The following is a 12,207-nucleotide window of genomic DNA, read 5'->3' on the forward strand; positions in this document are numbered from 1 at the left end:
AACGAGCGTCGCGTTGGGGCTCGTTGCTGTCACGAGGTTTCATCAGCGTGTGAGCTTAGGCGAACTGATAATTGAATATTGATGGAAATCACATAATTCTTTTTCGCTCTAATTCTTAATTCTGACAAGAACAAAATCTTATTGTAAAAAAAAGCGAATTGGGTATTGCTTGGTCCTCACCATTGCATTTTAACATTAAAGTCGCCAAATTATGATACGTCGATAATACGCTTCGATGCACAAAGGAGAGCGGTGATTTATTATCATCTGTATCTGAATGCGCGGAGGAAGGCGCGCCGCGAGTGGGGGAACGGAGGACGTAGTGAGAGAATGATGAAGAAAGGCCTGGCGGGCACCTCTTTGAACAGCTGTTCTCCTGGCACATCCGCGCAGCGCCGCAGCGCCACGCGTCACGGCGAGCACCACCGCAACGCGCGGCGCCCTTACGCCGGCCACCGCGACGCGCGGCTACGTCGTGGCGCATTGGCTACTTCCTGCTCCATCATCGTCGCGATGCTGCACGCCGCTGACGCTCTCCTTGAACCGTCGCGTCGGCGTCGAGAGGCGTCCAGCGACGGGATAGGCAGCAGCGGTGTGCCGAGACATGCGAGTACCCTGGCCTGTTCTGTTAAATGTTCTGACAGCTCTGACAGCGAAGGAGAAACTAGATAATTGCGAGAATATTTATGACGTTGCCTTAAACATCAATAAAAAAACTTCATTTAAGAACTTAATTCGGAAATAAGCTTGTGTGAAACAGAAAAGAAACGAAAAAAACAATGAAAAGCTTGTTTTTGAGTTAAGGAGATGGATCTTGTCTCAGTGGGAGTTTAATCTGAACTTTAATTAATCAGACGTCCGATCGAAATGTAAAAGTTCTAATATATTGGTCAAGGGCTGCACCTACGAATTTTAATATTCAGTATTCGTGTTTAATAAATGCCTCCTTACTTTTGTAAATGCCTTTTCCGACTGGATCTTTAAAGAGCATTGTTCAGCACATTTGAGCGCATTTGTGAAACATTTAACGCCACCTTCTAGCAGGTCTGAAGACGCGCAAGGAAGTAATAATGTTAGGCTGCCTGCGTAGACTGGTGCCAACAATCAGTAAGGTCTCTTCATATATGGTAGATGGTAAAATGAAATTCTTGGTCCTCTTTACCAACATGTGTTCTCAGTTCCAATACACTCAACAGTGTCTTGCGCTGATGTCATTTGAATTATTTGAATCTACTTCGTCATTGGCGCTGCTGATCGCTGATAAGAACTTTGCTAATGATACTAGCAACTTATACATATATAAAATGTTGCAAAAATCGCACAGATATTTCGTTCCATACAAGTCAAATTGAGAAAAGATGACAATTGTTAACAAAGCTACTTTGTAATTTTAAGAGAAAATTATTTACTTCGTCATAAATTTAAAACTTCCATCTGGGTATATCATGATATTATTATCAATTTATATAACATTACTATCAGTGGTGATAATTACAAGAAATACCAGATAATTGCTAAAAAAATTTGTCTATTTATTTGTAAAATTGTATCAACGGTTCATATCGAGTAACCGCTTAGTTTCGCTAAACTAAGCTAAACGTTTCGCTTATCTTTCTTTGGTAACTACACGAATTTATTATAATATATTAGTGATAATAAAAACGCACCGAATCATGCTACAACTTTTTTTCTCTCTCTCTCTCTCTCTCTCTTTCAATTAGTTTTGAATTCGGTGAAAGAACTAAGAAGAAGAGCGAACGTGACTCGATATAATTATAAGAAAAACTAAAAAAGATCAAAATTTATACCTATGCAGTATAATTCTGATGAATTGTACTATTTACAGAACAAGAATTTTTATGATAATAAATTACTTTCGTTCAGAGAATAAAAAAAACGTACTCCATGCAATCTGAAACGAGAAGTAACTAGGCAATGAAGAAATGTCTTACAATTCATCGTCTAGTTCAAAGATTGACTGATCGATTTAAAAAATTCGATTATAAAAACGAATACTGTCCCATTTGGAATATATCGTGTCGCGGTAAGTCGACACCTCCATTCGTACTTGTCTCGTACGGATACGGTTACGACAATCTAAACATTTCTAATCGCTGCTACGAGATTGTTTTGTTTTTGAGAGGAATCGACTCGACATCCTCCACGGTGATCTCGTTTTTCTTCTTCTGGCTGCTGTTGAACGGGTTGTTCCACTTCTGCAATTCACCGGTGCCAAAAATGGCAAAAGTCAATGCTCCTATGAAATAAGTAACCGCCAGGATCCAGAATATGATAGTCCACTGCGTGTAGGTTTGATTCTTGTACGTGATAGTGCCGACCATAAAGCTGCTGAGGAAACCGCCCATCGAGCTGAAGGTGTTAGCAATACCGAAAATCGTCCCGGAAAAGTTGGGCGCGATGTCGAGACCATTCCCGAGATAACCAGCTGTCACGGCGCCATTTATCGTCAGGGCGATAGTGAATATGGTGACTGATGCCACGCGATCGCAACCATAATATGCTTGGACCACCATGAGAAAACCGGGACTTAGCACAGCTGGAAATTAGCATTTCTTCATTAATTAAAGAATCTTGCAATATTCATAATTATAAGAAAATTAATTTATTAATGTTTAATTAATTCCTTTTATTAGGAAAAAATTTGTATTAATTTGTATTGATTGTACGGATATGTAAAAAGTTGCGCTTACTATTGCGATAAAGTGAAGTAGATAACAAGTTGCAAAAGCATTGCGAAATATTCTACTCACCGAACGTCGTGAAAATTTTACGGATCGCAGTAACGGATAATTTGTTGGTGCGACGCAGGTAATCAGCCAGAGTAGATGTCACAATTGCGAAGATGTATTTGCCGAGATAAGGCAACGAGGATAGCAGCCCGTTCTACGAATATTTTTATTCTTGAGTATCAGAAAGCAAGAAAGATGATAGTCGCATAAAATGTTTTAGTCAAGTATTATAATTGTACGTACTTCCTTAATATTGAAGTGCAGAATGTACTTCATGTAAGTCGGAAGTTGATTGACGACGGTGAAGTAACCGAAGACGCTGCACGCGTGCGTTACCACGATAGCCCAGACGGCTCCCGAAGTGATAAGTGAACGCCATGGCACTGGCAAATGCTGTGAAATTAACATTTTGAATTAACATTTCAAGTATTGCAATAAACACAAATAAATACAAAGCACTCTTTCAATCGGTAGAGAAATAAATATAATAAATACATAAATACAAATTAATCGCAATATATTTAAGAACTGCAAGAAACCTATCTATATTATACACCATTGGGCTCATGCGTTTTTTGATACCTTCTGATTCATATTATTGCTTCTGTGTTCTTAGTGTGTAAAATTAAAAAGCGTTAAAATTAATAAAAATAAAAATAATAATAATAAAATTAATTAATTAAAAATTAATTAAAATTAATTAAGAGAGTAATAAAGGGGAGAAAAGAGATTAGGGCTAAATTACACGCACTCTGCCATTATTACCTTGGTTGTGGCGGTTGCTCCAATCGAATCCTCGATATAGCGGCGCTCTTCAACGCTGATGCGCGGATGCTGCGAGGGCGAGTCGAACACCAGCAAGAACCATGCCACGCTCCATATAATCCCGATCACGCCGGTCACGTAGAAGACGGACTCCCAGCCGAGCGAGGCGATCAGGAAGCCGCATATCGGCATGGTTATCGCGGCGCCGAGCGACGAGGCTGCAAGTAGAACGATGCAACTTATATACACACTTGCGCTTGATGTAGACGCGCGTGCATCCGTTGCCGTAAGTCCGCTGACCATAAAGCCGCGCCATAAGGCCGCGCTTATGCGTTTTGCGTCACTCAAGGCGAGAGACGATTACGGCAGCGACCTTACATGGACTGGTTTCGCGATTGCAGGCTCGGCTGTTTAAACCGTGATCATTTACCCATCATGTTAGAGACGAACTTGCTACGCTCCGTCGGTGGAATCCATCGAGCAGTCATTGGCTGGATGGCAGGCCAGGTGGCACCCTGATTTGCAGGATAAATCGATTTTGTCAGAGAGTGTCAATCATAATTGTATGATCGTTTGCGATTGTGCATAATCATGCGTGAGGACCAACTAGCGAGTGTAATCATATTAATCGTACGTGCACGAAAAGGATGACAGAGAGACGCTCGATAGATCCAGATCAGCCAGAATTTCACGATTTCATTCGTTAGATCATGTGCGGGAAACGGACGCGCGTGTGACATTTATAGTTACAACAAATATGATGGGGAAATGCCGACGTACCAGCATGAATCCCAGTATGACTCTCAGTATGACGACCGTGGTGTAGCCGAAGTTGGCCGCCAACGGTGTCAACAGGGTGATGAAGCTTGACACCAACATGCTGTAGCCGAAAACTCGTCTGGTACCGATAACTTCTGCAAGCCGGCCGCCCGGTATCTCCGTGCAGATGTAGCCCCAAAAGAAGCTGCCGAGAATCAGGTTGACCTGATATTCGTTCCAAGGATACTTGATCTGCGCTCGTTCCTCCTGAGTTCAGATTAATAAATTTGCAAAAATAATTTTGGGGAACCAAAATAAATAAAAATAGAGAAATAAAAATTATGCGATTTATGTCACACGACTCAATCTCGATGATCAGTGAAAATAGAAAATGTAAACTCGAATAAACTGAAGATCTTAATAATGAAGCAAAACAAAAAGAATATAGAAATATATAAAAAATTCTCTCCTTATTTAATCATTGTTAGAATAGCACGGATAAATTTTGTGGTGATTCCGCAAAGGTATCTAACGCGTGAAGGATAAAATGCGCAATCGAACGTTCGATTCGTTCGCGTGATGCTTTTGTTCATGGACGATCATTGAGGTCATTAATCGTTCGCAAGTTCGGTTTTACGCGAGTCTCTCAACGAACCTTGTGGAACCACTGTGGGAACGCTGGAGCGAACGCAGTGTCATTGTTCGTCTTGTTGACTCTATTAACGGCAACGTCGACCACCGAGGTCCTGGTGTCGCCGATTAGGGTGAGGTCGTTCATCATTGTCGTCCGGGCAGCGCACTCATCCAGCACCAATGCCGATTCGTTGGAATGCGAATGTTGACTGCTACTGTTGCTCGGTATCACCATCGAGACGATTGCTATCGTTAGATTCACGCGCAGCATATAGTTCAGCATGAAACCGAGGATCACCATGATGTTCAGTACTTGCCTGCACGAGAGGCGATCTGCAAATGCATTTCCGGTCACTCGTTTCGTGATCATGAGACATAAATCTTGTCATGACATCTATGCATGCATTCAGTACAAAAGAACCAATTTTTGTGTTGTTCTTTGTTGTCAATTGCGAAACAAAATATACTTCTAATAGAATTAGAAAAATACATATGTCTTCTTTTATAATTGATAATGAAAGAGAAATCAGATATTTCCTTGAGAGAATCAGCTTAATAAGTCTTCCTACGAAAATTCTCTCATGGTAATTTATATAATAAGTCGACGTAATAGGGTTACAGTAACGTGAATGGTAAGAGGAAATGATTATTTGATTTATGACACATATAAAGGTATTTGTGCTTGTATTGAGTTCAGTATCTTGTTGTGTTCGCTGTTAGCGAATTAACTAATTTACTACAATTATAGTCATTATTGAAAGATGAAAATTGTTAATATAATTTTCATGTCTTTTTCAGCGCTACTATTATGTCACAATTACCTGCATCTTTTATTATTTCTGAAATAAATATTTAATATAAAATTAAGTTTGTTTTCGTAATTGCTCCTTTTGTGTAAAAATTTTATTTTATTTCTTGGCATTTCCACGGAAATACAGGAAAAATAGTGTTCTTGGTATTTTCTTTCTTTTGTGATGTTTACTCTAGTGACGATTATTTAATCTTATTTATACCAGTATTGTTTCATTCGGATTCCAGGATTTCTATTGCACAATTACCGTCGACAAAGTGTGTTTGGCCACAAACAGGAACGTAAACGTGTACATATGCAACCAAGCAATCTACGTCACATGTCTCAAGTGCTGTAAACAATTTTTACGTAACGTAACCACGCGATCCATGCGACTACATATATTTTCGGTTCATTATCGATCTCGATGTGCTGCGCTATTGCACATACCGTGACACATCTCGATGTCGGCTATCCCGGATGTTAAGGCGTACTTGCTACATCTTAGTTGCAAAATGCACTTCTGGCGAGTCAAATTTCAAATTATCATGATAATAAAAACATGTTTTTTTCCTACAGCAAATCTGACATGCAAAGTAGGATAATTAAAAGCGCGTCGCGATTATGTCAATTCACGATTCGTCTTGGTGCGTCCGTTTCGCCTTAACGAGTCATCGTATATCTGACGTGAGACCTCGGCCATGGGTGACGGTCGACAGCTTCCTCGCTCATTGGCAGACCGCCGAAATTATTTCAAGAATGATGCGAGTGCGCCAATTTTCCCACCCCTCTGCTTATTTTCGCGCGTGCTCGCGTCTGGTTTCGCAAATCCGCTCGAACGTGCACGTGGAGCGCGTAAGCTCCAGATCGTACGAGACATTACGTCAATGGACTGACCGGAGTTGGATGCAGACTCACGGGGTGAAGCGGGCAAGTCTGCACTTGATCGCGACGCAAACGGGCGCGCCTTGTCCCCGACACTAATAGTTCCTGCATTACGTTTTACACCGTTTGCCTCGCGTAACCATACGGCGTCACCTATGGCATTCATAGAGAAAGACTAGCTATTGTAATTATCGCTGATTTCGCACCTGAGGTTATCGCCGAGACATTTCTCAGCTATGCACTATGACTCACCGCGCTTTCTTTCGAATTCCGACACAAGTGGGTCGTGTTCCTTAAATGCCGAATAGCGAGCGAGTTTGCAGTATTTCTCTGACTTGATTGCTTGAGAATGGAATTTGTTTCGCAAAACGAATGCATAATTATGAGTTAAGTTCAATTATACTTTACTTGGGCGGCTCGTTAATTCGATCTGTCGAAACGGCGGCAAATTGTTAAAAATTGAGAGTTAAATCAGCTTTCTTTGTTTGCTTCGGTCAGAGTGTCTTCGCCTTTGACGCACTTAATTATTACAACAGCGAAGCGCGAGCCGAGCAAATAAGTCAAATAAGTCGAGCGCCGTTGCATAATCGGAACGCACATTTGCCTTCCGCGATGAAAGTGAGTATAGTCATCGTCAAATTGGAAACGATTAAGATTTCTTGGAGAGTTTGTGTACACACCGTGTATAATTGAGAGACGCTTTACGGACAATTTGCAGATCATTCATCGCGACGCGGATGTATATGCTAATGTCGTTGTAAAGTCGTGTTTCGACTACTGTATCTGACGTAATCGCAACCGCAAAGAAGGTTAAATAAAATCGTAGTCAGGTGCATCCTTATTACGAGGAAACAGCATGTGATGGAACTACGATTTCATTCGAACGCCTATAAAAATATATAATATAACGCCTATAAATAATCATTCCTATCATACCTATGCTTTTGCGAAACGATCATTGTGATTAATGAATTAATCATCTGTTACTTTTATCGTCATGGGTAAGCTTTGACGCAAAACTACGGAAAATGTATATAACTGCAGAAGAAGCTAACATTTTGTATTCATGTATAACAAGAAATGTTAAAGCATTCATGTAGTCACTTTTAAACACATGCAATTATATTTTATGCCATACATTTGAACTGTTTTTTTTTTATTTTAATTTTCTATCCTCATTAATAAATATGAATTATTTTAATCTAAATTAAATTTTAATGTAAATTGTTTGTACTTTCATGTGTTACGTTAATAAAGCAAGATCTGAGATCCTGTGATGTTGCAAGGTTGGCTTTTATATGATTAATAAATTAGAGTTTAATTAAGAAACCATTTTGATTAATGACTCGATTATATTATCTCACTTATGTTAGTTTACCCATGTTACGAGAAAACGCTATTACGGGTGACTCATGACAGCGATGTTCAGTTAAAAACAATCGCCTGTTCTTCGTTATTTTTACTTTAATCGGCCTTTGTGTACATTCGCTGACACTTCAGACAAGTTCCGTCAACGTGAATCCTTTCTTCATGCCTGATTAAAATGCTTGACAGTACGATTTAACATATCACTTGTACACTATTCGATGTTCCATTGTACTAGGCATCGTTTAACTTCTTATCAGTATCGGTATCAGGATAGCAATGCTATTCGTGAATGTGAGATTGCGTTGAAAGGACGAGGTCGCGAGTCCACAATTCGGATGATTAGAGAGGAGTGCCTGTTTAAAAGTCCAATCTGCTCGAATAATGACGCTCGCGAATCGACAACCGGATCGTTGCGCTTGTCGTGCTATCCACTTAACCGCTATTGCGACTATTACGCTCCCCGATCATGTAGCAATTGGGAGTTCGCGGATGAAAGCGGGAGGTGTATCGCAAGAAATCTGTAAATATTCCGTAGATATAAATTATAAAAAGCGCGAATATTTATTCGTATTTTATAACCATAATCTATTCTGTGGATATAAATATTCATAGTTTTCGCTATTATGGATGCGTCAACTTTAAACTTCACTGATAATGCAGTGCATACGATATACTCTAATGATGCAACGTCGAAGTTAGTTTTATTCAAATCTTATGTCAAAATAAAAGCTTCATTATTGTTAATAAGATAGCATTGATGTATAGGAAAAAGTTAGTGAATTCGTAATTTAATCCAATTGTGCAATTTAACATAATTCTCTGAGTTCGCAGATGCATTTATCGTAAGTTCAACAAAATATTATGTTGGATTACTAATAGATACAATGGTAATTTAGCAATTTGTTTGTCGAGATAATTGCAATAAAAATCTTTCAATGTTTGTACCGTTATATATCTCTCTCTCGATATAATGTATTTTTAAGTAAAACTGTTTTCTTTCGATTATGGCAAGTAGTCTATATTATTTATTCCGTCATTTCCGGTATTGTCGACCATTGATTTGAAATTATACAGAACCATGGTTAACGCTGGTTGCACATCGTTTTGCATTAGCATGACGAAGTTCATCTCTTCGTGGCGCCAGTAATGATTTTTACAGTCGTCCTTATATTTGATCGTAGACTCGATTCGAACGTGGTAGGCTCATATCGCTGATGACCTCAATACTATGACGCCAGTTTTAACGGCCACAAAAACTGACGGCGCGGTATGATTTGATCGGTAGAGATTAGCCCTCGAGTTACCGAAACCGTTACCGGATCCTAGTGTTCCTTAAAAGTCCATCTTGAGATTCAACTTTATAAGCAACAATTAAATTACGGTATCAAAAATTGCAACAGCATTCCTTGCGATCAGGAAGCAACTCCTGCTCGCTAAAAAAGATATCAAAGTACTAAACAAAACAATTTTAATGGTGTGCAAGTACATCGATACGAATATTTAAATGTTGACCACCGTTGATCACTATGCAATTAAAATTTTCTTTGTCTCTTGAAGAATGAGCAGATTAGGCGCTATCGCGACCTTCACCCAGAACTCGACGTACGTTTTCCCGCGGGCTATTTATACAAGGTGTGTTTCGTCGGTTCGCGAGGACTCAAAATAGCACGTGGTCGCGTGTTCCGCAAAAGCAAGTTTGATGACTCGGCCAGATTTAATGATTGTAAATAAGCTTCAATATGGCTAACGCGTAAGGCATTATCTAGGAACGTTGTCGCGCGAATTCGCGTCCCATTGGTCGTAGATTAGAGGCTCGCGCGTGGACTATGAGCGACTATGTGGCGGCGGCTTTCTCTCATAATGATGCCGCGATGATTTGCGCCATCAATGCGTCGATGCGTTAACCCCAGGAGCACCGGGGTGAGAGTCCGGGGCGAAAAGTGCTCGAGTGTTTTCCAATCGCGATAGACTACACTCATATTTCATGGTAAGTTCATTCAGAGATCATAGATTAAACGCGCGAGCAAGTAATTTCCTCCATACATATGCACTGAATATCACGAACGTACTTTAATATCTTCCTCGCTCTAACTGTATCTTACATTCTCTTGTATCTCAGGTACACATTGTAAGATCAATGTTAAATTGTATTATGCCTACTCGAATTTTTTTTAAATAGCACTTGTTATGTTTTTTTTTTACATCGATTCCTTTACTGCTAATTTTTAACTTTTATATCCTATACTTTACGTATAATGAATAATACGTCAACAAGGAAGTAATACAATTTTGACAAAAGATAACGTACTTTATTACGATTTTTATGATAATGTACTGTTAGACAATCAGATAACTGTTTATAGAGTTGATATCCATAACGTTTATCCGTGGGAAGACGTGGTTTGCAGTAAACTGACGGTTTTTATTACCTCAATTTACGGCAGTCTCGTTGAATTAAATAACTTCTTACGATGACGAATCATCATTCCTTCCTGTAATGAAGAATACTTTAATACTTAAGCGGAAACCGCGTTCGTTGCCGTCCATTGTGGAGCACGCACGCAAATTAAGTCTCATCCATATGTCAATGCATTTTTTAAAGAAAGTCATGTCTTTTTGAAAAAATTCATCAGGAATAAAGATAACTTGCTATCAGAATCTGATAATGTAAATCAATTAGATACTTGGTACGCATATTACATTATATCCTTGAAATAAACAATTAATCTAGTTATAATAAAATAGATTGTTTAGAAAAGATTATTACAAAAGATTTTTGAAAGATTTCAAAAAGGATTTCGAAAATTTCAAAATATTTCGAAAAATTTCAATGTCTTCACCATAGTATGTAATAGGTATGCGCGACAATGCGCATACCAAACTTTTCGTTTTCTCTTCTTTAGCATATTCAAATAATTAACATTTTTCGATTATATTCACACACATATATATATACACACACATAGATTAATTACCAAGGACCATTTCTATAAAAAAGTAAATGTAAGTTTCAGTTGATTGAAAATCAAATGATTCTTCAGATCTAAATTTAAAAAAAACGATAAAGCAGTCATCAGGTAATTTTAAATAATGTGTATAAAAACAATCGAAGCGGTTGAAGAGTCTCTTCAAGGAAAGATTGTTAAATTTCGTTTTATTTTCAATATGATCGTAATGGACAAAAAGATAAGACAAGGAATCGAACGTTGAAAAGCCTCATATGCAAACGAGATGTGTAAAACAAACACGGTCGCCTAAGTCAAGCGTAAGTCAATTACGATATTTAGATCTTTGTGCTAATAGTGAAAATCGAGCGAATATTTTGCTCGCTTCAATGAAGCGAAGCTTAACATGAACATGACAATGCCATATCGTATATTTTTAGAACAATATTTATAAATCGTACAAGCTTCAAATATAAAAATCAAATATTATATTATCGAAAAAATAATTATTTTATTTCTTTAATTTTTATATACACGTGATATATTGCAGCACACGTTACACTATGCACAACGTCTGTCCAATGGTCCGTTGTTGGTGCTGAACGAAAGCTCAGAAAATTTCAATATTATAAGAAGCAATAATCGCGTAGTATAATAAAAATTTATTTGTATTATAGTACAACGAAATCAAAATTTGTACTTTTGAAACAATTCGATGTAGATCGTAACAGTCATTTTGACTTCGACTTCTTGACTCAACGAAGCTTGTTTTTTTTATTTTACGTTAATTGCAAATGAACCCGTATCTTTAGATATGTAAGTGATAACATAATAATAGCTACCGCTCATTTTACTCCATTTGTTTTTTTCGCAACAATTACTTCAAATAAGTACGTTCGCGTGTAGTTCACATTCTTCATATTCTCATGCTTCCGTTTACGTTAGCCTGCTATAGATGTAAATTTATGTACATATTTGTATGTTTTCGAGGTCTTAGGACAAGTTTATCTTAGAACAATCGTACATGCTTTTATTTGCCTATCTATTTGTCAAATTCCTGGCACGTTCTCCTGGCATGTTAATCATTGACTTACCCAGCATACTGCGGTTGGACGCCATTCCGCCGGTGTATGCGGTGGTAGCTATTATGAACCGTACACCTTCACCATAAGAGCGCGAGAGGCCTCTTAACCGGTTCTCTCGCCCTTCAGCTTCTGCTTCTTTGAAAATCAGTACGGTCCAATTTTACTTCTTCGCTACTCTTACACGAAACAGACTCTCTGTGATGCGTATCACTTCCACATGCAAACCG

The 12,207-nt window shown here is 38.6% G+C and overlaps 1 protein-coding gene across 2 annotated transcripts; it reads right to left on the minus strand.

Annotated features, from left to right (window-relative positions):
- Positions 1-1,510: 1,510 nt before the first annotated feature.
- Positions 1,511-12,117, minus strand: LOC105284128 (putative inorganic phosphate cotransporter). 2 transcript variants are annotated; one of them, XM_026970215.1, is made up of 9 exons: positions 11,990-12,117; positions 10,380-10,442; positions 4,930-5,240; positions 4,296-4,541; positions 3,946-4,030; positions 3,516-3,733; positions 2,994-3,143; positions 2,772-2,904; positions 2,118-2,557 (listed from the first exon to the last, which is right to left on the minus strand). In XM_026970215.1, the coding sequence occupies exons 3-9, from the start codon at positions 5,206-5,208 to the stop codon at positions 2,118-2,120; spliced, it is 1,551 nt and encodes a 516-aa protein (XP_026826016.1). In that variant the 5' UTR covers positions 5,209-5,240; positions 10,380-10,442; positions 11,990-12,117. The 2 variants fall into 2 exon arrangements, with proteins under 2 accessions (XP_026826015.1, XP_026826016.1); XM_026970214.1 differs by lacking the exon at positions 10,380-10,442 and having other exon boundaries at positions 1,511-2,557; positions 11,990-12,014.
- Positions 12,118-12,207: the final 90 nt, after the last annotated feature.

The sequence above is a fragment of the Ooceraea biroi genome, chromosome 6, assembly GCF_003672135.1.
Source record: "Ooceraea biroi isolate clonal line C1 chromosome 6, Obir_v5.4, whole genome shotgun sequence".
Taxonomy (NCBI): Eukaryota; Metazoa; Arthropoda; class Insecta; order Hymenoptera; family Formicidae; genus Ooceraea; species Ooceraea biroi.